The sequence below is a fragment of the Hyperoodon ampullatus genome (genome assembly GCF_949752795.1).
Source record: "Hyperoodon ampullatus genome assembly, chromosome: 4".
Classification (NCBI taxonomy): Eukaryota; Metazoa; Chordata; class Mammalia; order Artiodactyla; family Ziphiidae; genus Hyperoodon; species Hyperoodon ampullatus.
The window spans coordinates 31495386-31523267 of NC_136917.1; the positions used below are offsets into that span (position 1 = coordinate 31495386).

Sequence of the window (27882 nt, forward strand, 5' to 3'; positions counted from 1 at the left end):
GGGAGCATCTGCTCCAAGCAGGCTGCAGAGACTCACAAAGCGACTGGAATTATTGTTGCGCACAGTCTTGGCGTTGCCAAAGGCTTCCAGCAGTGGGTTTGATTGCAGGATGATGTCCTTCACATGCTGGGGAAAGAAGCAGGTGGGGTGGGAAGAGGTCAGACTGACGGGGGGTGTGGGAGTTCGGGGTGGGGGGGATGAAATACCGTGCAGAGTGGGGAGACTCAGCCCTTCTTTCTGTTTCGCCTTACCTGGACCTTCTCGCCTCCGCCCGACACCTTGGAGATGTAGCCCATGATGTATTTAGCTGCCACCGTCTTCCCAGCTCCACTCTCTCCACTGGGGGTGGGTGAGGGGAGGAATAATGAGTGACCAGGGGTGGGGGAAGTGCTCTTTCCAGTGTCTGATCAATCATTCATTCATTCACTGAATGAATGGCACCTACTGTGTGCCAGGCAATAGTCCAGGCATTGGGGATACAATAGTGAACAAGGCAGATCCAAGTGTCTGTCTTCCTGACATTTAGGTGGGACAGATGGGCAATAACAGGATGAATACATAAAATATATCATGGGTCAGATGGTGACAAGAAAAGTAAAGCAGGGCCAGAGGCGGAGAGGGACAACGAGGCTCTGTTTGGATCAGGAGTTCCAAGTACACCTCCCTGGGGTGATGATGCTGTTTTAGCGGGGCCTGAGCACGAGGGTCTGGGACCCTGACTCTGTACCTGATGATGACACACTGGTTCTCACAGTCAATGAGCATGTTCCGGTACATGTTGTCTGTGAGGGCATAGATGTGCGGGGGATTCTCGTACTGGGCCTGGCGGGGGAGGTCTGGGCTCAGCCTAGGGCTAGGGCCCGGGGGTCCTGGGGCTGTGCCTCCCACCCGGCCCCGGCCTCACCGCGCCCTGGTAGAGGTCGATCTCACGGTCAGTGAAGTAGGGCATCTGCTTGAAGGGGTTTACGGAGATGAGCACGGAGCCGATGTAGGTCTGGTTGGGGGAGGGTTAAGGGCCATGCAGTGTCCCGGCAGGCTTTGTCCCTCAGATGCACCCTGGGTCTCTTAGGAAAAAACTGATCTGGATCCAGAATGGCGAGAATAGACTATGCTGTGGCTGAGCTACCCCTGGGGCAGAGGGAGCAGTGAGGACCAGGACCACCCCCAACCGGGGCCCTGCTGTCACTCGCCTGTCCCCTGTCCTAACACCCAGCGCTCTTACTGCAGTAAGTGTCCCCCCATTCCTGAGCTCAGTTATGTGTGTCCCTTCCATGCTGCAGTCCCTCTGCCATCCTTCTCTGCTCTCATCCGCACACCATCTCTCCATCCATTGGTCAGTCATCCTCCTGTCCCTCTGTCTTTCGTCTGCCCACCCCGCCCGCGGCCCAGGGTACAAAGATGTAGTCGTCCATGAAGCGCTTGCGGAGGTTGCCCACGATGGCGTCCTCGGTGATCTGGGGCAGCAGCACCATGTCGTCCACACCACTCTGCTTCACATTGTGGCTCTGCCAGTGGAAACGCTCCTTGCTGCCCTGGGGGTGGGGGCCGCGGGGTGGCGATGAGCCCCTGCAGGGGGCGTGGCGGGGGATGGTGCCTCAGCACCCCCTCCTGGCTCACCTCCATCATCAGCTTCTGATGCTGTCCCCTTCCCCACCACCTCCCTTCCTTCTTCTGTATCTCCGGGACACCAGGAGAGGTAGGCAAGGTCTAGTCCCAAAGGAGGCCAGACAGAATGACAGCTCGGATACATCCCTCAACACTCTCTTTTGGTCCCACCACGCCTCTACTTAGTATCCCGTTGCCATAAAGGAGACAGCGATGCTTGGCCCAGCAGGGCAGAGTGTGCTTGGGACTCTGGTGGCTGTGGGAGGAGAGGAGGGCATCAGAGAAGGCTTGATGGCGGAGTCCCCACCCTGCTTCTCACGTCCCCAGCCCCGCTCTCCCTGCCTTGGTCCAGGCTGAGTCCCTGACTTCTCCATGGCATTTGACCCGCTGCCACCCCTTCCACCTGGAGATGGACTCCTTCCTCCCATTCCCATCCTCCTCCCTCGGGGTCATCCTAGGCCATCCTCTGAGATTCTCTTAGCCGCCATGTGTCTGTGATCTCTGCCTCTGTGCCTGGCTGTGACTCTGGTCCTCAGCTCGCACAGCCTTCCCACCACCCCTGCCGTGGGCTTCTCCATCCTCAGAGAGTCATCTCCTGCACCTTCCCAGGCTCCCACTTTGCCTTCTCATTCCCTCCCTCAGCTTTTCATCAGATGACACCTTCCTTAGGCCCCAACAAGGAGACTCAGACACAGGTGCTCCTCAAAACCCTTCTTCCAGGAAGCCTGCCAGGAATGCTCTCTCAGCCCAAATGAACTCATCCAGTGCCTAAAACACTCAAGCACACTGGCTCTCTCAGGCCCCCTCTGCCTCCGTTCAATATACCCCTGCCATGGAGGAGTCCAGCACACAGAGTGATGGTGGCTTGCAGCTCTCCTGTCTGGTGAACTCATGCTCAGACAAGATGTCCCTCCTCTGGGAAGCCCCTTACCCGCCCCAGACCTGGAGCTCCTGGAGGGCAGGGATTGGGATTGAGTCCTTGCTAGTCCCAGCAGGGAGGACCTATTGAACAAACAAGGGACAAGGGCAAAGAAAGAAACCCAGCTTCAGAGGAAAAACCCCCAAGATGCTGGGAACCAAAGTCAAGTCTTCAAAGATGACCAGGGTTTGCCAGGCAGATTGTGGGGAATGGAGATGGTGTGCTGGGCCCATCTGGGAAGGAATTCAGGCAGGGATCAAGCAGGAGGGTCAGCATGGGCAACTGTAGGGCAGAGGTGGATGAGAAGCCAGTCTCACCTGGGGGCACTGGGGAACCACAGAAAGTTCCTGAGCAGGGGAGGTGCTTGCTCAAATTCTGGACATGCTGACAACACTGGGGGCATTCGTGGAAGAATACCCACAGACACTAAATGAGCCCAGTCTTTGGTGTGGGGTAGATCTGGGTTCTAATCTTGGCTGTGTGACCTAACAGTGCTCAGAGCCTCAGTGGCCTCATCTGGAAAATGCGAGAAGCAGCCTCACTTCCCAGGGTTGATGTGAGGGATTAACTGCTTTGGGGAACAAGGTGGGGTAGGAGGATGATCCCCGGGCAGAGGGACACTTGACAGAATTAACATTCACCAAGCATCTACACCATGCCTGTTGCTGGAGGCAGATGTCACCAGTATTACTGGCAATCCTCACAGCAGTTCAGTGTGGTGTAGGCTGGGAGGGAGACTGGGACTTGAGAAGTATTTGACCCTTGACCAAGGATGCAGCTGAACTGTTTCCAAGGATGTGGGATTCGAATCTGGGTCCATCTGACAGCAAAGGCCAGGTTCTTGCATCCACGCTCATGAGTGGCTGCGACCCAAGTGGTGTTTGGGGTGGGATGTGAAAGCCGAGAAAGGTTGTTTTTTTTTTTTTTTTTTTTTTTTTTTTTTTTGCGGTTCGCGGGCCTCTCGCTGTTGTGGCCTCTCCCGTTGCGGAGCACAGGCTCCGAAATGCGCAGGCTCAGCGGCCATGGCTCACAGGCCCAGCCGCTCCGCGGCATGTGGGATCTTCCCGGACCGGGGCACGAACCCATGTCCCCTGCATGGGCAGGCGGACTCCCAACCACTGCGCCATCAGGGAAGCCCCTGAGAAAGGTCTTGATCAAGAGCAGGGAGAAAGGGCTCACCAGGCAGAGTGAACTGCCTGGGCAAATGTGCAGAGGTGTGACCGAAGCAGGAAGAGAATGCAGAGGAGGGGGGTGGGCAGGGCTCAAACCCCTGAGACTGCTTCCAGCCTGAGTATTAGGAGTGAGGTTTTCATATGACAAATACCATCTCATCTCTCTGTCTATGGCTTCCCATCATCGCCACCTCCATGCATCCACTCTACAAAGAATTCCTGAGCACCTACTTTGTGCCAGTAACTTAGAACTTTGGGAAGAACTCTTTCAGTTCCTCACTGTGTTGCCTCTAAGCCTTTGCACATGCTGAGCTCTCTGCCCAGAACACCCTTCCTGCCTGGCTAATGCCAGCCCATGCCTTAAGCCTTGGCTCAGGTGACGCCTCCTCCGAGAAGACCTCCCTGACTCCAGGACAGGTCAGGTGCTCCCTCGGAACCCCCCAGCCCCCAACCATCCTTCACCATAGCCCCATCCACGTTCTGGGTGTCATGCACAATAGCTGGGCTGTACTACTCCTGGGGGCACTTTAAGAATTGTGGGGGACTTCCCTGGTGGTCCAGTGGTTAGGACTCCGCGCTCCCACTGCATGGGGCAGGGGTTCAATCCCTGGTTGGGGAACTAAGATCCTGCATGCTGCAAGGCGCGGCCAAAGAAAAAAAAATCGTGGGAGCATATTTGGTTGTTCCAGGGATGGGGACGTGGCTGGGGACATGGCTGGCATTTAAGGGGGCCATAGGTCCCCTTAAATTTGCACATATACCTAATTACATTATTTTACAAATACATAATCGTCCTGCCCTCAGCTCCCCACCCCACCCCAGCAGAAGTTCATGTAAGTGACAAACCTGTTTATAATAATTGGAACTGAGAACCCAAACCTATTTTATGTATAAACAGAAAACCTATGTATTTTTTGCATGGTTGATACCCACTGTATTTTACAGGAAAGTGGCTATTGCGTAGCAAGGGAGATTTTAGTTTTGTTCAGATTTCACTAAGAAATGTCCAGCGTTTGGAAGCTCATGCTGCTAGTGAGGTTAATGTGTCCTGCTTGTGGCGGGGGGTGGGGGGGCTGTCTCGCTCGCTGAGACGTACCTGTGTCCAGATGAGAGCACCTGGCCACTCCAGTGGACGTTCTTGGGCCACTGGCCTGAGCACTTGCATCTTTCCTTGCACATTTTATTCTAAATAATTTTCTCTTCGCCTTGCAGGGGGCCACATTAAATGTTTTCGAAAGATGGAAGTCTGTGTGTTTCACTATTCCATTTCAGCGTTTCAAGGGGACCTGCCAGGATGCTTGTTATAAGAAGAGGGTGCTGGATGTGATGCTCTGAGAACTCCAGGATGCAGTGGGAAGGGCGTGGTGGCGGGAGGACAAGGATGTGAGAGCAGGAGCACGGAGGTGTTGGCAAGTGTGCCTAGGGCAGAGGCTGAGGTTGGAGGAAGCCAGGACCTGGGGAGGCCTGGAGGTGACCGGGGCTGGTTGGGAGAAGCAGGGAACTGTTGACCGGACCCCCAGCTGCTAAAGAACTTCCACGATCACTGGAGACTCAGAGAGACCCCATGGAGAGCGTTGTTGACATCAGGGTCAGAAGTTGGATCTAGAGGTCAGGGAGAGAGGACTGCTTTTGGGGAAGAGGGAAAGAGACTTCGGGGAGAGGAGGGGTCAGGGGAGTGTATTTCCTGTATTCAAGATGGGGAGGCTCTCCAGTGTGTTGGTGAGAAGAACCCATGAAATTCGAAATTCAGGGGTGAAGTGGTGTCATTCACGGACTGGGTGGGGTTGCTCTTTCCCTGAGTCGGTGTGGGGAGGTTGGGTAGGTGTGTGTAGGGGGAACTGGAAGTGGATTCTCTCTCTGGAGACCTCAAGGGGTGGGGCTTGTGTGGTAACCATGGTAACCGAGGACAACAATACATAACAGCAGTTCACACCCCACTGGCACTTATTCTGTGCCAGACTCTGGTCTAAGCTTTTTTCAGTGAATTACCTCACTGCATCCTCTGGGTACATGCCGAGGTCAGTACTCTGATTAGGTCCATTTTGTGGAAGAGAAAACTATGGCCCAGAGAGGTTAGGTGTCCTCCGCAAGGTCACACAGCAGGAAGGGAAGCCGGGTCTATGTCGGGGCTGGGGGGTGGCCGGGGTTGGTGCTTCAGGTCAGATGAGGACAAGGAGAAGATGAGATTGGTCCTGTCCACGGTTTCCCCTTTGGGGTCACCCCGGTCCCCATGCTCTTGGGACCCCTCAGGCTCAGCTGAGACTCAAGACCACTTCCTTTCTCTGAGGTCAGAAGCCCCGAGGCTGGCTGTGTCTGGCTGGCCCTCCTGACCCCGAGGACTTGGTTCCTCTTCCTGTCCCTTCCTCCTTCCCCCACCCGGCTGAGTGGGTCTCTGCCTCTAGTAGCCCCTGCTATCTCTCCCTCTGTGTCCCGCCCCAGGCACCCGGGACCCCCAGATCCATCCTAGCTCTATGTGATCACAAAAACCACGGGGTTGTTTGTGGCAGAGGGAGAGGTTTTCCTCAAGAGGGTACAGTGTGAGGGAGGAGAGTCGACAATTTTGGCAAGGGATGGATTGGGTGTGAGGCCCGGCTTAACAGTTGGCTCTGTTGACCCCAGGGAGGCCACTTAATTTCTCCAAGCCTCAGTTGCTCCATCTGGAAAATGAATTCCATAATAAATCTCCTCTGTGGGTTTGCTAGGGGAAGTAAATGAGCCAGTGCTGAGAAAAGATGCACTGGGGTCCCTCAGGAAATGGCAGCTGGTGGCCCCAAGAGCATTTAATAGAAGTGATCAGTGGCTTGACAGGATAGGGGAGCTGGTCGATGTAGACTCGTTGAATGAATAAATGAATGAAGTATCACTGGGATGAGACTGCCCCCTGCCCTGTGTCATGGGTGTCCATCTCTCTGTGACCCCCAAGTCTCCAACCGTCAAGTTGAAGCTGTTTGTTCCTTCCTTGGAGGGTGAGGGTACCACAAAGAGGTTGTGGTCATAGTTGACCACAAGCCAAGGATGACTCAACCGGCTGGGGTTCTTGTGAAAGATAGTCAGGGGTCAGAGGTGGCTGGGATGGGAGTGGGGACGTAGATTCTAACTTCAGCTCTTCAGAGAGGCTCCCCTCAACCCATGGCAGAGTGTATGGAGGGGTGGAGCTTCCCTGGTGCCAAAGGAGGGAGGGCCAAGGTGATGGCTCCTGTAGGGCTGGGGCATTGGAGCCCTCTAGTGAACACACTTCCTGAGCCCCTACTGTGCATGGAAGTAGGTGGGGACCAGGCCTAGACTCTGCCCTTGAGTAGTTCAGAAGCGAGTTGCCCAGGGGAGACAGTGATCCCAATCAGACAGTGCTAAGGAGAGCTGAGGCAATCAGAGAAGGCTTCCTGTAGGAGGCAGGGCTTTGCAACATGAATGTCCCAGACCGTATCAGTGGTGGCAGCAGGAGCCATGGGCCAGGAAGGCCTTGGGTGTGTGTGGGACACCAGGATCCTAGTTTCTTTGGAATAGAGAGTCCAGGTCCAAATGAGGCAGGGGTGGGTAGCCTGGAGAGTATAGGGGTCAGCCCACACTCCCAGGTGGCCTCTTACCTGGCAGGAGGAGGAGGAGGAGGAGGAGGTTGTAGGTCAAGGTGGCTGTTAAAAGTGTGACCCTGGGGATCACTGAACTGAAATCCTCTGCTATTTTGGGTTGTATGGCAGCTCCCCTAACCTCTCTGTCTCTGTTTTCTCATCAGGCAAATGGGAATATTGAGGGCCATGGACCTCACGGGGCAGTTGTGCAGATTCAACAAGGCCAGGCTTGTCAAGAGGAAATGCTAGCTTCCCGCCATCGCCAGCAGCAGCAGCAGCAGCCTTAAGCTGGCCGATCCCACAGGCACGGGGCACAGGGTCAGGAGGAAGGGCTCGATGAGGGTTTTGCAATTTGCCCTAACTGCTCTGGCCTCCCTGCTCCTGGGTGGTGATGAGCAGAGCCCCATACTGGAGAGAACAATGAAACAGCCACTTCCTTCCTCGCCGGGGTCCTGTGCACTGTGGCTGCCAGCCAGCGGAGGGGCAGAGGCGAAGCTGCTGTGGCAGTGGCTGCTGGCGCTGCCCTCCACCCCTGGCCACACCCTGGCCCTGCGGTGTGCCCCTGGAACCTTGGTCCTACTCAATGGGGTTCTGGGGCTACACCCTGTGTCTTTATACCATGCAAACAACATTGTCATCTCTAAAGGCTCTCAGGTCTCCCCCTCCCTTGGGAGGAGTGTCTCAGTTTTCTTTTGGCCTAAACAGAGGCCGTTCTCCAACATGTGGGGACCCGTGTCCTTCTAGAGTCTTTCTTCCTAACTCTCTCTTGACCTCCCAGCCCTTTCCGTCCATCCCCATGGCTGCCGCCCCTCGATCAAGCAGCCGCATCACTGGTCTCCCTGCTTTATATCTGTACTCTCAAAACAACCACGATTAACCTCAGGTCACCACCATTATCAACCGAGGACAACCAATTGCTGCCTTTACCTGCCCCCCAGCCAAAGCCAAACAGAAACTGCTGATAATCTCAATGCCAGCAGCACCAGCTAACATCAGACAGAAAAACATTGACGGATTCCACCACCTGTTTCCCTATCGTCACTCACCACCATCACCACTTATTATCACCAGCACCAACAACCCATAATAACCAACCACCACTGACAATAACAACCGCAATCACAATACTAGCCATCAACAACCACACATGACCCACTACCATTGAAGCAGCCGTCAACCATACCCCTTTCCAAAACCAGTGATGCACCACCACTAGTCCCAGGACCATCACCAAAAGTCAACAATGAACAACCAACAGCAAACCTACATTATCGTGACCACCTAACTTCAAATGATGACCACCTGCCATCATTCCACAGATCAACCCTCCAGCTGAAAACAACCAACCACCAACCACCAACATTCAACACTAGCTGGCACCAAAAGCAACCATTACTATCACCAACCCACCCACAAGAACCGTGGTCACCACCAACTTGGGACAACTGACAGCAATGACCACCATCACAACCAATGGTACCAACAACCCAACTCCTCTACAGTATCCAAGAATGAGGCACATCCATCCACCACCACCGCGAACCCCCACCATGAATGAGCATCACCCACAGGGGCAGTTACTGTGTATTGAGTACATATTATGTGCTCTTTAAAGCATTTTATGAACATTGTTTCACTGAATCTTTCAACACTCTTCCTGGCACCCATTACACCTCCAGGAAGATGTCAGCACCCCTAGACAGAGGTATTGGCCTCATGGATGGATTCCACCTTTTTTTTTTTTTGTCTCTGTGGTCCTCTTGCATGAGTTTCTCCCTTCCCAGACACGGTTGGCCAAGCAAATCATTGACTAAGCATTTCACACGGCTTCCTTAAGAGGGGCTGGTTTTCTCTCAAGTAGCAAATCATTTCCTGCGTTCTTTCGATCAAGGAGTCTTCCTGGCTTGGCTCCGTCTCGGAAGAGTTTCCATCCCAAGCCCAGAGCTCTAGGTGGTGGTTTGCTTGTGAATTAATCAAAGGGGTCCTTGGCTGGTGATGCCCAATTTATCACTGACTTTCTGAAATAAGACGTTATCTCTCAGGCTAAGGCAATCCTTGCCTCCACCTTGGTCAGCCACCTGCTGCAACTGCCAGAAACACTACAGTTTTCACCACCAGCTCTGTGACTGTCCCAGCCACCCACCCTCATTAACAAAATGACAAAAAATGAAAGCTGAAGTGGTTTGCAGAGGCACGGAGTGGAAGTGACATAGCCAGCCCAGCCTCCCTTTTCATGTGTGTGACATGATGCTACTGCATCTAGACCCAGGACCATGACAGTCTCCCCAGACCTGTCGCCACAGTCATCATCAGACCTCAGTCTCCCCAGGTGGCAATGCTTCTGGCTGCAGTGTTTTTTCCTGCCACCCTCCCGGAGAAGGGTACCGGTGGTGGTATGGACACGCTGCATCTCACCAACTCCTGCTTCTGTGATTGCTACAGCCAGACCACCCTGTCGCCCACACCAGCATGCTGTCACGCCACCATCACTGCAACCCACCGCCCATTTGACCCATCTGACACAGCTTCCCCTCCCAGCTGTGGACGCAGAGGGGCTGAACCCCAAACCCTCTCAACGTTCCAATGGAGAGATCTCCCAGACACCTTCCACAGCTTGACAAACTTCCAAATATGACATATGTGAGAACTGAGACTCACAGAGGGGAAGTGACTTGCCCAAGGCCACACAGGGAGGTGAGGCACCAAACTCAGCTGGGAACTGGGTTCCCTAAGCCCCAGGAAAGGGATCTGTCCCTGTCCCTGCAGGCACTGTGTGATCCCTTAGGACCACCTTCTGTCCTCCAGTTACTGCTCCATCCTTTGGTGCCCCATCCCCATTCTGGCATCCTGTCCACCAGCCGATGGGAGTTTGGTCCCCTGTGAGGGATGCTGGCAGCATCTGAGCTGCACAGAGGGACCCCAAAGGGTCTGCTGTGCCCATTCTCATCATCCCACTTTCTGATGGTGGCCTCTAAGTGCCTCTACCTGGCTGGTGCTGCCACCCCTGCACTTCAGGGCCCACCCTAAAGGACTTACCATGGTGGGGGGCTGGTGTCTGGGTCCCTGGGGTATGTCTGAAGGGGTCGTGGCAGGGATGCAGGCTCAGGGGGCTCCAGGGGGCGGCTTGGGCATGGCCCTGTTCCTGCTGCTTCAGCGGACTCCCAGACCTAGTTCCTCTTATGACAGCCCCCTTTTCACTTCCTTTGGCGGGAGGGGCCACGGCTAGAGGGGAGGGAAGCTGGGCCTGGGGGCGGGGAGAGAGCCCAGGCAGGGCCGAGGGAGCTCGTTGTTTGGGGCTCTGAGCCTGAAGGGAGAGGTTAAGGATGGATGACAGCCGCTGTCAGACCCCAGAAAGCCGCTTCTCCAACTCCTCTGGGACGCGGCTGCTGCAAACCGCACTGCAGGTCAGCTGGCTGCAGGACTGAGTGCTCCTTCCTGGGCTTCGAAACCACTTCAGATGTATGTCTCCTCTGGGCATCCCTGAGCAAACTCCCACCTCCAGAGCCGCTTCGGCTGGTCCTTCCTCCAGAAGGGACCTCGGGAGCCAGGTGTGTTTGTGTCAAGGGGGGGAGGGCAGCGGGAGTGGCGGGTACCAAGAACCGAGGACACCTGGAAGGTCCCAGACTTCGGATGTCACAACTGGAATTAATGACCCCCAGCTCTGTTACTTCCGGATCTCCCCATTTTGTCATCGTAAAACGGCGGCACCTGGCACACGTGGGATCCAAGTGTCGGCCCATCTCCGGATCTTTGGGAGACCAGCAGGAAATGGCAGCTCCTAGAGGCTGTCATCTGATACACATCGAGGAGGTGGCAGGGGCAGAAGCCGATCCTGGGTGAGCCTGGCAGGGAGGGCTGTGGCCAGGGGTATCCCTGGGCCCCCGGCAGCACGCCACACCCTGCCTAGAGGCTGGCACGACGCGGCGCCCCCTAGTGGCCACATCTGGGGAGAAGCCCGTTTCTCCCTGGACCTCCTGCGCAAGTTTGCTCAACCGACTGGCTTGGCTTCCGCAAACTTCAGCAATGCTTCCAGCCACTAGGAGTGAAGAGTCTGGAGGACCCCCACCTTGTTGAGGGCGTCAGGGGAGGCTTCTGGGAGGAGGCAATGTTTGTGCTGAGAGGTGAGTTGGAGTTAGCTAGGTGAACAGGGAAGGGGAGGGTACACCTGGCAGAGGAAACAGCTCTAGCAAAGGCCCGAAGATGGGAAGATGGTGGGGAGATTGAGGAACTTCCAGGAGTCCAGCGTGACTGGAGCCTGCAGAGTGACAGGGAGTGTGGTGGCTGCAAAAGCAGGCGCCAGGTTGCGTTGCTTTGAGCGCCTCCGTGAGCAGCTGTATTTTTGACCTAAAATCACTGGTTTCTAGTCTGTGTTGGTACAAGTCCCCTTTGGCCTGTTGGGGCCGACCTGCGGGGGGCTGTAGTCGCTTGCAGGATGGGGGTAGGGGACAGCTGAATGTGACCCAGTCTCACTGACACACACACACCCACTCACGCACGGAAATCTACACAAGACAGAACTTTATTGATGTAGGGCTTCCTGGCGAGGGGTGTGTGGGCCCCAGGGCAGGGCCTGTAGCACCATGATGGGGGTGGCCTGGATGACATGGTCCCCCTGGGGCAGGCAGGGCACAGGATGGGGTGGATCTTCCCAGCTCTGCCTCCCCCTGTAGCTGGTCTGGTTAGGCGGAGGGTGTCAGGGAGGTCGTGCTAATCCCCTCCCCCGTGGCGGACATAGATTCCCCCCCCAGCTCAGAGTGGAGGGGTAGGGCAGTGCTGGGGTGGGGGGCAGGGCACCGGCTGACCCCCTCCCCACCCCCACTCTTCACAGTACATATTCCGATCAAAGGCGGGGGTTGTGCTGGGGGTCTCCCTAAGGGTGGGTGGCAAGAGCACTAGGGCGAACAGTTGTCCCCACCTCAAACCCACCCTGGAGGGGGTCTCATTCTGAACTGGGAGACGGGAAAAGGAGGGGCCGTGGGCGTGGCCAGCCCCTCTCCATCCCCCTCAGCCAGGAGCCCCGCAAGAGTTCCCAATAAATAACTTCCGGCTCCGTCTCACCCTTCACTCCCAGCTCCTGCCCCCTCGGGCTCCTTCAGGCTGGCCAGCTGCAGGCCTGGTCGCCCCACCCCCATCCCCAGCTGGCCCCCAGCCTTGGCTCCGAGGACCGTGCGCCCTCTAGCGGCCTTGGCAGGTTTTGCAGCACATCTGGCGGAAGTAGGCTCGGCTGCAGAACTGAAATTTCAGCACCAGGGGGCAGTAGGCGACCTTGTTCACATCCTTGCACTCTGGAGCGGGTGGGAGAAGAGTAGGTGAGGGGAATCAGGTCTCAGCACCCCTTCCGGCAGCGGCGCGACCGCAGGCTGCACAGCGCTTCCTAGCTCCTCTGTGCCTCGGTTTCCTCACCTCTCAAAGGGGGCTTATACCAGTAACTATGTCATTAGGTTGTTTTGAGGATGTTGGGAGGAAAGTGCAGGTCAGGGGCGTGGACACCGTGCTACATCACGAGAAAAGCGTTCCTTTTCCAATGATCTGTTTGGAGCTGTAATCCTTACTCGTTTCCCTTTGTAACAGACTGAGGACCTTGAGCTCCAGAGCAGTCACTCCTCTCAGGGTATTTGTGTAGTTTGTGTTCAGGGTAATTGACAGTCTGTTCATGACAATGGACCAGGGTTCCCAGTTAGCAGTTAATGATGTATGACAGGGCCCGGTGCTAATAAAGGGCTTCACGTGGATTAATTTAGTCCCTCTCCCTAACACGGCACTCCCTCAAGTGAATATATTAAAAGCCTCTTGATAGATGAGAATACGAAGGCACAGAGGTGGAAGGTGAATCCAAGCAGTTTGGTTCCGGTGCCTTCAGTAAGTAACCTATTGCTCTCTATGAAACATAAATTTACTTAGGTAGAAAAAAATGGGTATATTTAAAGCAGTGGTTCTCAAGGAGGTGCGATTTTGCCTCCCAGGGGACATCTGGTGATATCTGGAGACATTTTTCAGTTTTCAGCACGGGGAGGAGGGGTACTATTGGCATGCAGCAGGTAGCGGTCAGGGATGCTGAACCCCCGACAATGCATAGGGCAGCCCCCGTGACAAGGAATCATCTGGCCCCAAACATCAATAGTGCCTGAGGCTGAGAAACTGATTTAAAGAAAAATATAAAGATAAATGTTATAGATGGAGATGATCAAGGTGAAGGTCATGGAGGTGGCTGGAGGAATGACCTGAGTTTGGGCCCCCAGAAAAATCAGGTGCCTACAACGCCTGGCACACAGTGGCACTTAATACATGTTGGCAGGCAGGGGATGGTGAAAGATGGTCTGGAGAAGACAGACAAAGGCATTTCCGCGGTTGCAGAAGCTCTAGGGCCAATGGTCTGGAGCCCCAGCTCTCCTATCTATGGCTTCCTCTGGACAGGACCCTCCTGGTTCCCTCCCCGCCTCACATACCTTCCAGGCCGTCCCCGGGGGGCGCGCTGTCACACTTGGCCTCGCACTGCTGCGTGGCGGGGGGCCGCAGGGCGTCCGCGCACTCGCGTGAGGGCTGCCCTGTGTGGCTGGAGCAGCGTACCGGGCGCTGTTGCTGCCCGAAGCCGCACTGCGCGGAGCACTGTGGGGAGTCGCGGATGAGCCGCAGACCAGCGTAGCCACCCACCCTGCCACCCGTGCCCTGGTTCCCGCCCTGCAGGGCGCGCCCGCCTACCTCACCCCACTCTCCCGCCACCCAGCGGGCCGGCGGGCAGCGGCGCAGGTTGCAGCGCATGGTCGCCGGCGGCTTGGCCGCGGGCTGGCAGTGCGTGGGGGGCAGTGTGGCGCGATGATCTGCGCTCTTACAAAGGACGACACGGTGGCGGAGGCCCGGCCCGCAGCTGGGGGTGCACTGCAGTTGGAGGGGGCGTTTCATGCTCAGTGGGCGCCTCCCTCCCCGTTCACACAAGGAGTGGGAAGGATGCTGGTCCGCTGGGAGGTGAGGACGGTACAGCTAACTTTGGACCAGTCACAGGGTGGGGGGAGGGGCTCAGTAGGGCTAGCGGGAGTGGGGAGGCGCCTCAGTGTTCACCCGACGTGGGCAACCCAGGCCCCTCCCTGCTCTGCACAGGGCGGGAAGGGGCGGCTGACCTCCGACCAGTCGAGGGCGGCCCACTCCGGAGGGCAGGCCGGGCCGTGGCAGGCCTCCAGCACCGGTGGGCGCGGCTGCGGGCAAGCGCTGTCGTCCAGCGCCTTCTCCTCGGCGGCCGACACGCGGCGCTGGCACACGACGGAGCGGCTGCGCACGCCCGCATCACAGCTGCGGCTGCAGCGCGACCAGTTCCCTACGACCCAGCTGTGGGGGGAGGGGCAGTCTGAGACAGGACGCCGGGCCGGGCAGGCCACCCTGAGCTTGGGGCACGAGCAGATCCTCCTCCTCGCCAACAATTTACATCATTGTGGAAGCTGGCACTGGGATGCCTGTTGCTCCCGTGCCCCACACCCCGAACTCAGAACAACTTTATTCTGCACCCAAACTGGGGGCTGGGAGACGCATCACCCCAAGGGGAGATAATTACCTGGACTTGGCCAGGGAGCACCATTGTTCTGACTTTGACTCCGGGAGAACCCTGACCTCACCTTAGGGAGCACCCACTCCTCTGATCCCAGCAGCACCGTCATTCCAGTGCTTGCCATCCCGACCCTGCACCCTGGCAGGCACTCACTCGGGTGGGCAGGGCTCTGTGTTGCAGGCGCGCTGCCTCTTGGGTAGCTTGCTGTGGGCGCTGCAGTGGTGCGGAGCCACGGCTGAACTGTCCAGCTGATTGCGGCACTCCACAGCCTGCACCTGGCTGCCTGGGGGCGGGCGAGAGGTCCGCTCAGCCCTGCCCGACCCAGAAGGTCAGCCTGGTGACCAGAACCTGCCCCACCCCGTCCCACCCCGGCCTCACCGCCTGCACACTGGGCCGAGCACTTGGTCCAGGGCGCGTAGTACCAGGAGTACGGAGGCAGTGCATCTCGGGTGATGGGTGCATTGAAGCGGTAGCGGAGGACTGGCAGCTCAGTCCGGGCCAGCACCTGGGGTTGTAGGCGGGGATCAAATGGAAATCAAGTTCGAGGCCCCACAAGGATGCTAACGTCCTCCTGCACCTTGCTCCCAGCCCTGCCGTTACCATGACGATGAGAGATGCGTTAATGGGTCCCAGGGCTTCTAGGCTCTGGGTCTGATCCGGCCCTTGTCGCAGCTGAAAGGTGGTCCCGGCCAGGGGCAGGCGGTGGGGCTGGGGGGTCCCGGGCAGCCCCTCCAGCAGCAGGGACTCCTGGTCCCCCTTCAGGGCTGGGGGACAGCATAGGGGTCAGAACCCCGGCCACGCTGACACCGCCCCTGCTGACCCCCAGTCCTCATCCTCCCACCTCTGGCTCACCCAGGTGACTGAGGGAGAGGTTCAGGTCCTGGATGAAAATGTGGACGGAGCCTTTGGGGATCCAGACGACTTCCTCGTACCCTGGACAGTGGAGCTCAGATGTCACCCACTTGGCCCTTCCCTGCACCTGCCTGTCTCCCCCATTCCTGGTCCCTGATGATAACAACTAACCATTACCATGCTAAGCACTTACAGAGACATGCCACCTCATCCGCAGCTCTGACCCTGTGAAGTTAGATGTGTCATCACACCCACTTTACAGATGACAAAACTGAGGCTCAGAGAGACAAAACAAATTGCTCAGGTTTTACAGCTAGGAAGTGGCTGGACTGGGATTTGAACCCACACTTTCTTACCTCTCAAACCATCAAAGTGGTCCAACCTGCCCCCACCCCCAACAAGCAGCAGGGCTGGGCTTGGGCAGAGGGAAGGGGGCACCACGGGGCCCTGACCCACACAGGGTGACTTGGCAGTTTTAGCAGTGAGAGTCAGGTTTGCAGTGAGCTCCATCACTTACGACCTGGATGAACTTGGGCCCCTGTGAACCCTCTATCCCTGCCCACCTGTGACCCCCATGAGTCCCAGTTTATCTGTCTGTACCCCAAGACTGTCCCCTGAACTCCACACTTGGCCCTCGGTGTGTGCTTGGTCCCTTAAGCCCACCTCCCCTCTCCCACCTCATGGGGGTCTCTTCCCTTCAGCCCAAGGTTGGGAGGCATTCAAGTTCACCACACCCTGCAGCTATCCCCACCCCTAGTAAGCTCTGTGCTCTAGCACAGAGGGTCCCTCAGCCTCCTTGGAGGGTCAGGCGCCTGCCCCCTCAAGACCCGGTCTGAGGCCCTCAGGATGGCGCAGGGGACCCCACCCCCTTGGACACTTTAGTTGCCGAGGTTTAGGCACCAAGAACCCAAGCCAGTCCCTGACCCTGACCTGGGGCATCATGTCCAGGACCTTTTGGGGTTCCTTACACCCCACTGGGCCCTTGGCCCTGAGGAGTTGCTGATCTTGGCTACTGTGGTGGCCCCCAGCCACCAAGTGCGGAGTGTGAAAGGGAAGCTGGGTGGGGGGGTCTCTCACCGGCTCCAGGCCAGGCTGGGCTGAAGACCCCCTCGATGGTTTCGCAGGCGCTGCCATCACCCCCACACACTCTGCACTTGTCTTCCCGCAGGTCAGAGCCCAGGACCCGGTCGCAGCCCACGTGCTGGGGAGGGCAGTGGTGTGCGTGGGGGAATTCAGGGAGCCGCCCCCCTCCACCTCCGGCCCCCTCTCCCCTCCCCTCTCGCGGGGAGTCCCCTCCACCTTGCACTCGCCGCTGACACAAATGTCCACTGTGTCTGGGCGGCAGGGCGTCCCGTCCACCACAGCCGCCGCCCTCTCCGTGTAGAAGTTGAAGCCTTCTGCTAGGCACGTGAGCGAGCAGGCCTTCACGCCCCCTGGGGGGCACGGCCCCATCAGACTGAGGGCCAGACCCCAGACCCAACAAGGACAGGCAGGTTGGGCAGAGGGAGCGGGGCCTCCGGGTGTTCAGTCTAGGCGCTGCTGAGCCACATCCCAGGCGCTCTGGCTCCTTGGGTGAGGGGAGGGCTCAGGGCAGACCCCATGGTGTGGTCTCCACCTGCGGCTGCCCCGTCACTGCCCCAAGGCCTTCTGAGTTCCCTGCTCACCTCCCCGGTACGTTTTCCACGTGTAGAATTTTCCACGGAAGGGGACACTGTCAAATTCAGAGCACTGCATTTCCCTGAAGTCCTGGGAGCCTGGGGGACAGTCCTGGGGCACAAAAAGGGAGAAGTAGGGAGGCCAGGTGTTGGGGGGGGATGCAGTTAGGGCAGAGGCCTGGGGCCGGAGAACTAATGCTCTGAGCAGGGGTGGGTTGGAGGAGTGAGGCTGGAGGCCGTGGGGGGGTGGTGGTGGTGGTGTCTGAGATGGGAGTAGGTGACTCATTAGAGTTTGTGGGCAAGCTGAGGATGACACCTGGGTTTCTGGTCTCAGACCATGGGGCCTTGAGAGAGCTGGCTTAGAAAGGAGCAAGGCCCACTCTTCGCGAGTGTGGGGGACGTGTGCACGGGAGTGTTGGACAGGAGACTGTGGTCCTTGGTCAGAAGGCAGTGCAAGCAGGGGACGAAAACTTGGCCACTGGATTTTGGGGCAGGGAGCTCGGGTCAGCTTTGGGGCAGGAGCAGGGCTTTTGGGGGAAATTGGGCAGTAAAGGGATGAACATGTGTAGCTGGAGAGGGCTGTCAGGGGCCAAGCAGTTATTTCCAGGTGGGAGACGCATCTACTGCACAAGTGTGAAGAGTTGGAAGGAGACAGGGCCCAGGGCTGGTGTAGGGAGGTCCGGGAAAGGAGGAGGTGGCCGCTGCAGGTTTCCCCAGGAGACGGTGGCCAGCTGGCCCGGGCTCGCTGGAAGCTGATGTATGCCTTTCTTTTCCCGCGTGTAAGAGGGGCCAACGGTACCCGGCTTGGGATCCTGGGGGGGACTCACATCGGTGTTGCAGGAACGGTGCCTCCGTCTCTCGCCCAGGCAGTACTTGCCCCCGATCGTCGGCCTGGAAATGGGGGTGGACAGCAAAGAAATGGGGCAGGGGGAGTAGGGGGCGAGGACCGCCCGCCCCGCTCCCCCGGCAGCGGGGCCTGGGGGCTGACCTGGGGCTGTCGCAGTGACGGCTGGAGGAGGACACGCCGCCGCCGCACGTCCGGCTGCAGTCGCCCCACGGGGTCCACGGGCCCCAGGCGCCGTCCACGCCCTCCGGCCGCGACCCGAAGGGGACGCAGACCCGCTTGTAGCACCACTGCGGGTGGGATAATGGGGAGCGGTGAGTCGGGCTTTGCGGACTCTGTGGGACTTGGCGCTCAATTCTACCCCCACCCCAGCCCCCCAGCCGGAAGTCTGAGCCCTCCTGAGGTGGAGCGAAAGCGGGAGGGGGTGGGGGACGGAGGTGGGGTCCGAAGACCGGGATTCTGTCCGGTAATATGGGGGCGTGGCTAGGGAGAGACACTGTTCAAAGAAGGGGCGTGGCCTAAACGTAGGATCCCGAACGGGTGGTGAAGCTAGTGTTGGGACGAGCGTGCAGGGCATGGCTTGGGAGCGGGTGTGGCCTCAGGCCAGGGGTGGGGCTTACAGGCAGTAGGCGTGGCCAAAGCCGATGGAGGGGTCTGGGGGTGGTGGTGGGGGCGTGGAGGCTCTTGGCCTGCGCTCACCCCCTTGTCGATGGTGTGCGTCTGGCACAGCGTGCCCTCGGCGGCCGGGATGCTGTTGGTGATGCACCGGTTGCTCTTGCTCAGACACCACAACTCGCTGCAGACCTCCTGCGGGCCAAGGCGCCCGCTCAGGCTCGCCCCCCTCCCACCTGCCTTGGGAGGACCCAGGCGACCCGCTCACTGCCGGCTGACAGTGGGGCCCCAGCGTTCCTTTCCTGGGTCTCTTTTTGCAACTCCTTGCGGGGGCATGGGCTGGAACCGCTCCTCTGCCTGTAAGCAGCACTTTTAAAACACCTAGGAGTGCTGCAAACTCCCTTAGGCACCACAATCCCCATTTTACTATGAGAAAACCAAGGCTCAGCCAGGTAAGGTCACTCACTAGAAGTCACACAGCTACTAAGGGTTAGTCTGGATCCTAACCTAGAACTTTGATCGCAGCGTCTATGATCTTATCCCTCTACAGTTCAACCCGTGGCATCTCCCAAGTTTCTAGGAGAAACCTTGTGACCTACTGAGAAATGAAGAGGAAGGATTTTTAGAATGGGCAAAGCAGCCCACCCAAGAGCAGTGGTTGAAAAGTCAGGCCTGATGATGGCTCAGGTCAAGGGCCCTGTCTCTAATTCTTTTTCCAGCTGGTAGTTCTCATTGTTTCCCCCACCTAAACTGGGGAGGCTCCCAAACCTTTTAATCTATGGAGGGTTGAGAGGGGATAAGGGCAGGCTGGGTTTATGTGGAAAGTTCCTCTAGTTCTCCCAGTGAAAAATCAGCCCATCTTCTTCCTGAGTCTTACTTGGGCTGGCCCAGACCCTGGCAGCAGGTCCTGTCCATGGCAGGAGGCTGGCCCAGTCCCAGGGAGTCACTCAGACCCTTTAGGTTCAGGTTAATTAATACCCCTGGACAAGCCCCACTGGGTTCAGGTGTGGCCAAATTTGACCCTCTAGCCTACATCCTGCCCCATATCCCAGGGTCTTTCCTCCGAGAAGTGAAGATCCTTCTGTCCCCTTTTTACAATCACATGTAATCTTCTCTTAGAACCTGATCCTTCCAAACTTTGACGATTTGGGATTGGACTGAGCAATGGCGGTGAGAAGGACCTTTCCCGTGTTAGCCTCTGAGACACACCTGCACACACATGAGAAGTTTGGAGGGTTGTCCTCAAACCTGCTCCCTCAGAGGATACTTCTCATCTAAAAACTCAGCCTGGTTTGCTGGATTCACTTGGCTTATGTTCTCCTGGCCATATGTAAAAATATCACAGGCCCTGATGCCACTTCTGACACCTCTTAAAGAGAACTGCCTAATCCAGTCCTGCTCTTCCTCCTCTCCACAAGGAGGTGCCATGGTATATATGAATGAGTCCTGGGCCACTCTGGGAGACTTCAACTCCACCACTGACTTGCAACACATTTCCCCTCTGGGTCTCATCTGTTAAGATGGACCTTGTCTATATATGGCTGAGGGGCATGTAACAGAGTAGGTATGAAAGGGCTTGCATAAACACCCTGTTATTGAGTAATAAGACCACAGCTATCTCTGGACCAGGCACCAGGCCCAGCTCTTTACACATATTAACTGATTTACATGTAGTCAATAATTTACCCCTTTGCCAGGAGGGCCAGGAAGGTGTTCCTTGGAAAAATAAAAGGAAGAATCAATTCAACATACAGGCAGCAGTGGTCCATGCTTGATAATCTGGCACTTTCTCCACTTACCCACCCCTTTATAAAATTTAGATTCATAGGGAAACCTAGATTCCAATCCCAGCTCTGTCATGTTCTCAAATGGTGACTTTGGGCGAGGCATTCTCCTTATGCCTCAGTCCCTTCTTCTGCAATGTGGGGACAATAGGGTTGTCAGGAGTTTAACTGAGATGATACATATCACATGCTTGGCATACAGTGAGCATTCAATAAATGTCAGCCATCGTTGTCATCGTTAGGATACCTGGGACACAGCAGATGCTCAAGAGTACCTTCTGAATTCTTTAAGAATTCATTAGAGGGAGCTGTAGTTACCAGCCAAGTTGGGTGGGGTGGGGTGCTGAGAGTGGATTAAATACGAATTGATCCAGTGTTTGTCTCCGTGTCTTGCACTGGAATAAAGTGAGGGCATTTTAACAGCTGCCTGCTCCCTGTTTTGAGTCAACATGGTCTTAGCTTGGACAAGTCATTCAAGCTGATCTTTTTGAGTCTTGAGGGTGTGGAGAACTGGGACTGCGTCTGGGCTACTAAGGCTGAGGCTGTGAGGAGTTAGGGGGTGTGTTCAGGGAATTGGGGGAGGTAGGCAATGGAGGGGCAGACCCCAGATGAGCCGGTGGTTCCTGGTGGCTGAAGAGGGTCACCAGCTTCCTCGGGGGAGCTGGGAGTGGCAACCCCAGCTCACTTCTCTATGGGTGGATGGGGCTTTGGGAGCTGAGTATAATCCTCAAGCAAGAGTGGGGAGTGATCAGGAGGCTCAGAGCTTGTCCAGCTAAGGATTGGGGCCAAGAGATCTTGTGAACCAGTCAGTGGGGGATGGAGGGAATGAAGACAGGGTATTCCTAGAAGGATCTCTCCAGTTTTTTGCCAAGTGAGGAAGTTGGTTCATCCCGAGGGAAACTATTTCCACGAAATCTGGATGTTTCGTTACGTTAAAAATGGCCCAGTTAGGGATCTTGGGACGTCAGTCCTGCTGCAGCAGAAGGTGGACCCCCAGGCTCTCCCCAGCTCAGTCCCCAAAACAAGGGTCTGGAGAACCAGGAGATCCCATTCTTGTTCCCGAGCATTGTGACTGTGCATGACACTTGTAATAACCCCATGCACCTCTGTCCTCCCATCCCCCCTTGAGGCCCACTTTCCTTCCCAGCTCTCCCACCCCCACTGCCTGTGTGTGGGGTGCCCACATGGAGTTTCCCACCCCTGGTGGCCCCCCCACCCTGGTGGTGGCGGCCCCCTCCCCTCCCAGGAAGGAAAGCAGGAAGGCTCTCTCTACCCCGTATTTACACTGACGCGATTTGACTCCATGCTGGAAGCGGCATTGTTCATCTGCATCATAGGCCTGGCCGGGGGCCACTGTTGGGTACACGAAGTCCTGTCTGGGCGGCCGGTTGTTCAGGCAGAGCCCCAGGCCCAAGCTGTGGCGAGAAGAAAGCAGCTGTCACGCTGGAGGGCTGCAGGCCAAGAGCTCAGAGGCCCCAGCCAGGTGGGGGTCCCGGGGAGCAGCCCTGTGAGCACATGACCCTTCTCAGAAGCAGCCCTGACTTCCAGAGGTCCTCCCCTCCCCCAACGTGAGTGTGTGTCCCTGGGTGGGACAGGTAGGTAGGTCCTCACTCCAGAAAGCTGGTGATGTAGTCACGGCTGCAGGAGGACCACACAAACGGGTTGGTCTTCATGGTGATGTGCGCGGCCATGAGTTTGGCTGGGTCCTGGCCACGGGCCCCGCAGCTGTTCCCCACGCCGTCGTGGTTCATACCAAACCTGGGGAGAGGAGTGGCGGCTCTGCTGGGTGTCGAGGGACCTGCCAGGCTCCTCCCGCCCGCCCCCTCCCGTGTCCCCGCCTCACGTGTGTCCGATCTCGTGGGCAATGGTGAATGCTGTGGCCAGGCCGATGTCTTCGTTGATGCTACAACTTCTCTCTCGCTCACACATCCCGCCCACGGGGGCCAGGCCTGGGGAATGGGTGTGTGGGGCTGGAGCTGGGGGCTCGGGGCCGTGTGCGTCTTCGACCCTGTCCACTCTGCCAGGTCCCCACCCCCACCAGGGCCAGTGTCACCCAGCCCACTGCCTTCAGACGTGCCTGAAACCTAGGGGACCCGGGTACCTAGTGTGCCGCAGGGTTTGTTCTTGTAGATGCAGATGTCATAGCTGTGAAAGGAGATAGGGGGCCGTGAGGGAGCTGGGCTGACTCCCTAAGCCCCGCTGCTACCATCCTGCCTGTCTCTGGTGGCTGAGTCCTGCCTGGGAAGCGTTCCCTGCCTCGGAACTGAAGGCTCACTCTCTTCCCCCAGCTGGCCTTGGAGATGCCGGGGTGCGTGAATGACCGACTGAATGAACGACAGAGTGAGTGAAGGATGCGTCAGTGTCCGAACAGCCCCACACCTGCCTCCCCACATCCTCAGGCTCCCAGCAGCCCCTCCCCCTCCCTGGCTCCCCAGGGGGGTGGCTGCACAGTCCCGGCCTCTTCCATCTCTCAGCAGAAGTGATCCCTGCTTAGACCTGGACAGTGCCCTGGACCACTCGTCCCCTGGCTCAAGTCCTACTGGAGCCGTCCCCGCCCCTCACCGTGTGATGAGCACCGCTGTGTCATGGTTGGCCACGCCGTTCTCTGGAATGGCATTGCCATGGCCGCTGCGGTTCACGATGGATTTCTGCCACTTACAGAAGCTGTCCAGGGACTTCCCAGCATGGTGGGTGATCTCCAGGGTGGGCTGAGGGTAGACAGAGAGAGGTACATGGGTACCAGCCACCCAGGGGAAGGTGGGCAGCGCTCGCGTGCAGGGGAAGGTGGGCCCCCCCGCACCCCGCACCTGGTCCTCCGTGAGCAGGATAAGGCGTGTTACCAGGATATTAACGATGTTTCCCAGACTCGAGTCCTGGAAAAGTTTGGCAACCTGACCTCCAAGAAACAAGAGAGACCGAGTCTTAAGAGGGGCCCAGAGTAGAAAACAAAAAGTGAAACGATGACAACAGCTTGCTTCAATCTAGTACCTACTGTGTGCTGGGGCTCAGGCTAAGCCTGCTGCCTAGATCTTCACAGGAGTACGTATTATCATTCCCATTTTACAGATAAGCAAACTGATGCTCAGCTAGTTAGGATGCACAGCTGGTAGGCACTGGAAGTGGGATTCAAGTCTGGCTAAGCCTGCTTGCCAGTGCGTTTCTTTCCAACTCACCCCTACCCTGCTCAGCTTGTTTGTCTACTTGTCCTCCCTCCTCCCTGCCCACCCGCCGGCTGCCTCTGCCCAGAGATGGCCTAAAGGATGTGCACATCTGGCCTCATTCCATACTGTCTGAAGGTACCAATTTGAGCATCACCACCGGAAGGTGGAAGTGTGGGGGCAGGAAGCTCTGGAGACAGTGGTCAGAGGGGAGGAGGAAGTGCCCAGGGGTGAGTGGGCACAGAAGATGGAGGCCACTCTGTGCAATGACCTTGGAGCCCTGAGCCATCACTGTCCCATGTGGAAACCCTGGCAGGTTTGAGGGAACTTTGGAAGCCCAAGGGAGGAAGGCGGGTCCTGGGCAGAAAGCAGGGGTATCAGATATGAAGTTATGTCAACATAACGGGCCATCTGTCTGCGCTAAACTTCTTGTCTTTCCTTTTTGCTTTAGTGGAACAACAGCATCACTCATCAAGCCCTTACTATGTGCCAAGTGCTCTAGCTGGCTTCCCTCTCACTATCTCTTACCCTTTTGTGATAGATACTAGTATAACCCCATTTTACAGAGGCAGAAACTGAGGCTCAGAGAAGTCCACAGTCTTGATCAAGATCTAGGATGGGTGCTGACTCTGAGTGTGGGTCAGCCAGGTCAGCCTGTATGAATTTACCGGTAGGCGCTTGGGTGAGCCCTGCATGAAGACAGATGCACACCGTGTGTACTGCTAACTTGAGCAAGTACCTGCAAGTTGCCCATTTATTTTTTTATACAACAAATAATTACAGGGCACCTACTGTGTGCTAGGTGCTGTTTTAAGCTTTAGCAATTCACTGCATCCACCTTAGCCTTATGAAGTCAGTACTATTATTATACCCATTTCACAGATGGGTAAACCAAGGCAGAGAGGCAAAGTAACTTGCCCAAGGGCACACAGTTCAAAAGTCGCATAGCTGAGATTTCAGGCCAGGCTGGTTTGCTCCCGAGTCCATGCTTCTAGCCACTGTACTAGGCTGCTTTTCCTCATTCCTGGCCACAAAAAGCCCTCCTTTCTCACTTACCCTGTCCCCTCTCCATTCTGTTTCACTGGCCTCAGGTCAGGGATGCGGGGGATGGTGACATCCCTTTTCCTAACCTCTGGAGCGAGCTCTGTGTTCTTGGGGCTCCATGACCAGGGAGGGGGAGGCACTTACAATGTTCATGATGGCCAGCACATACTGTTCCACGTCTCGGCGCCCGTGGTAGGCCACCATCATCTTGTCAGCCACCACCAGGGTCTCCACATAGCGCTCTCGGCTGACCGAGCGCTTCAGGCCTGGCTGGCCGCGCTCTGTTTCATTCCCGAGGGGCCAGGCAGGTGGCGGTTTCAGGGTGCGCAGCCACCAAGGCCGCCCCTTCCACGGTTTCTCATCTGGATGGACAATTTCTGGTCATTCTGCTGCTTGCTCTGATTGTCCAACTCCCTGTCTGATGATTCATCTGGCTGTCAAATAGCTCATTCTTTTGCTGCTGGTTCTACAATGATGTGGCTGTCTCACTGCCAAACTGGTTGGTTGAACAGCCGCCCAGCATCCCATGACAATCAACATGACCGTGCAACTTCCCGACAATTCCACTGCTCAAATGGATGTGTGTAGCAGCCTGCCTCACTGCCAGAATTGTGTGCTTGTATGGCTCCCTGGCCTTCTGACTGTGCAACTTTTTACTGACCCTGCTGCCAACTGTCTGGCTGTAAAACAATCCACCTGACGGTCTTATTGCTTGGCTGTCCCAGTGACTGTCCAATTGTGACCCCATCCACTTTTCTGTTTCTACAACCCACTGTGGTTGTGTGTCTGCCACGGTGTGCTACTCTGGGACTCTGGGATTATGCAACTAATTCAATGTTCCAGTGGCTCTGCATTTCCACTGGACAGAGATCATTTTTTTAGCTGTACGATTGTCCTGGGGAATCTTCTGTTGTCTAGCTCGTTTCCTTACTTTCCCATTCCTTAAATGTCTGATGTTACAACTGTCCTCCTGCAAGTCTGGGTGTAAATCTGATCCTCCGAATGGTGGCTAAGGTCTCCTGGTATTTTCCTTGTGCAACTGCCCCAATATTGGTTACCACCATCCCGCTGCTTAACTGACTGATCAGACAGTAATCCTAGAGATGGATGGTTTTACACCTGAGCACCTGCCTGGCTGTCCAGCTGCCCGTCTCACTCACTGTTGGGCCATCAGACTACGGCAGTGATGGATGTCTACTGTGATGGATGGACATTGTGATGGATGGATGGATGTCTACTGTGATGGATGGACATTGTCTACTGCCCTGCTGACTGTCTGCACTGCTCCCTGATGTAGCTGCCTGCTGACCTTCTGGATGGAGGGACACTGCCATCTACCTCTGCCTCAAGGCAAAGATGTTGTGCAGTCCCTTTGCCCGGCCCCAGAGAGAAAGATGTACCTCTCACTCCACAGGCTGTGTCCAGGTGGGGGTGACGCAGGGAGGAACGCTTGTACACCACGTGTGGACCACTCTCCTCTGGGCCCCGGTGCCCCTTGGGCCCACCTTGCAGGGGCTCGATTAAGTATTCTTCTTCATCTGCCACAATCAGGCCATGCTGGGGGTTGGGAAGTGGGACAGAGGGCTTGGGTCAGGTTCTGGTTCCCAGGACCCCTGGGACCCTATCTCTGTCTTTATGATTTCATTCCTTCTACTTTACTGGGTTTATGTTGCTATTCCTTTTTCAGTTTCTTCGATGTTTAGCTCATTAATTTTTAGCCTGACCTAAGGCTACACATTTTCTTCTACGTGCTGCTTTAGCTGCCTCTTAAAATAGCTAATCCTTTCGATTAGCTCGAAATGTTTAAAAAACTTCCACTGTGATTCCTTCTCTGACCTATATAAGTGTTTTTCTTAACTCCCAAACTCGTGGGCATTTCCCCCTACCGCCCAGAACCCTCCACTCACCAGGCCCCCACAGGTGCTGATGGCCACATGGGAGCTGCCGGCCTGGCCCTGCAGGTGGCCGGCATAGAGGCAGTGGGGCCGGGCGGCCCTCTGCCAGGCCAAGCCCTCTCGAGTCCAGTACTCCACGGAGACATGCCCTGCCAGGAGGCGAGGGCTGCGGGTCAGGTTCAGCAGGAAGTGGGTGCTCGGTGCAGCCACCTTGTAGAAAAGGCGGGACTCTGCTTGGGGCCCTGTGCCCCGACGCTGCCTCCTGGGGGTTGGGGGTGAGAAGGCCAGCAGTGCCCCGTTGTGGTCCACTCGGGTGGGGAAGGCGATCTCATAGCTCTCCAGACTGGACAGGAACTCATCTGTGGGTGAGGGTCAAAGGCTTGGGGATGGGCCCTGGGAAGGACCCCTGTGTCCTGCCTGCTTGGCTGCAGGGTAAACAAAGTGAATCCTGAATCCAGGTCACCTGCTGCAAGACTCTGGTCTCACTGACCCCAGGGCCTACCCCACCACGACCACCGTCCCAGCTGTACTGACCCCTCCTCAATTCCTTGCTCGGTCCCCACAACTACCCCCGAGTCACCCCTACCTTGAGACCGGAAGGCGTGTGTGACCTCGAACGTGAGGCCCAGCCCCAGGGCGAGGGCCCAGCGGAGGATCTGGCAGGCAGGAGCCATAGAGGCCACGTGTCCACATGTCTCTCCCCAGCCCCGGCTGCCAGCAGCCCCCACAGCGCTGCCTTCCCTGTTCACAGCCTGGGCAGCATCACCGGGCTCCTGGGATGGGAGAGCTGGGTCAGCGGGGCCTGGTTCTGCTGCCGGGCAGAGCCAGTGCCAAGGTCCCTCACCAGGCAGACAAAGACACCTGCAGCCAGCCCTTCACTCCCAGCCTCAGGGATGCCCATGGCATTCCCCCCTCCACGCCCCTGGTTTGAAGACTCTGAAAGCATTTCCTTACTCAGTAGCCTCTCTGTCCCCCCCTCCCCCCGCTTCCCCACTATCCTCCGTATGCTCTTAGGACAGGCAGGGACCTTGACTCCATGAGCACTTACTACGTGCCAGCTACTGGCCAAGCATGTTCATGCCATCTCGTTTCATTTCTGCAATAACCCAGAGAATTCATTCATCGGGTGGTGACTGTGTGAAATATGGATACAGTCCCTCCCCTCCCACTCTCCCCGGCCCCGTGGGGCTCAGTCTCCCAGGAATGACAGATGACAGACAAGTAAACGAAAAGACGTGT

The 27882-nt window shown here is 56.8% G+C and overlaps 2 protein-coding genes across 4 annotated transcripts in view; both read right to left on the bottom strand.

Moving 5' to 3' along the window:
* MYO1F (myosin IF) overlaps positions 1-8891 on the bottom strand; it is a gene marked incomplete at its 5' end in the record, with an annotated part of 30656 nt that extends 21765 nt beyond the window's left edge. Inside the window, 6 exons of the mRNA XM_079703757.1 lie at positions 37-126; positions 252-339; positions 728-822; positions 905-994; positions 1395-1532; positions 8844-8891. Of these exons, the coding sequence (XP_079559883.1) occupies positions 37-126; positions 252-339; positions 728-822; positions 905-994; positions 1395-1532; positions 8844-8891 (549 nt within the window). The remainder of the gene's footprint in view (positions 1-36; positions 127-251; positions 340-727; positions 823-904; positions 995-1394; positions 1533-8843) is intronic.
* A 2882-nt stretch (positions 8892-11773) lies between these two features.
* Positions 11774-27317, bottom strand: ADAMTS10 (ADAM metallopeptidase with thrombospondin type 1 motif 10; the record flags this gene model as incomplete). 3 transcript variants are annotated; one of them, XM_079702679.1, is made up of 24 exons in its annotated part: positions 11774-12547; positions 13709-13868; positions 13962-14138; positions 14378-14582; positions 14953-15082; positions 15178-15304; positions 15400-15563; positions 15652-15732; positions 16729-16852; positions 16951-17084; positions 17316-17418; positions 18134-18197; positions 18295-18440; positions 18850-18957; positions 21820-21961; positions 22158-22304; positions 22390-22495; positions 22648-22691; positions 23109-23254; positions 23354-23437; positions 24893-25110; positions 26149-26305; positions 26656-27002; positions 27230-27317. In XM_079702679.1, 24 exons carry the CDS (start codon positions 27315-27317, stop codon positions 12438-12440), a joined length of 3312 nt encoding a protein of 1103 aa, XP_079558805.1. In that variant the 3' UTR covers positions 11774-12437. The 3 variants fall into 3 exon arrangements, with proteins under 3 accessions (XP_079558805.1, XP_079558807.1, XP_079558806.1); XM_079702681.1 differs by lacking the exons at positions 22158-22304; positions 22390-22495; positions 22648-22691; ... (4 more) ...; positions 26656-27002; positions 27230-27317 and having other exon boundaries at positions 21837-21881; XM_079702680.1 differs by lacking the exons at positions 22158-22304; positions 22390-22495; positions 22648-22691; ... (4 more) ...; positions 26656-27002; positions 27230-27317 and having other exon boundaries at positions 21831-21881.
* Positions 27318-27882: the final 565 nt, after the last annotated feature.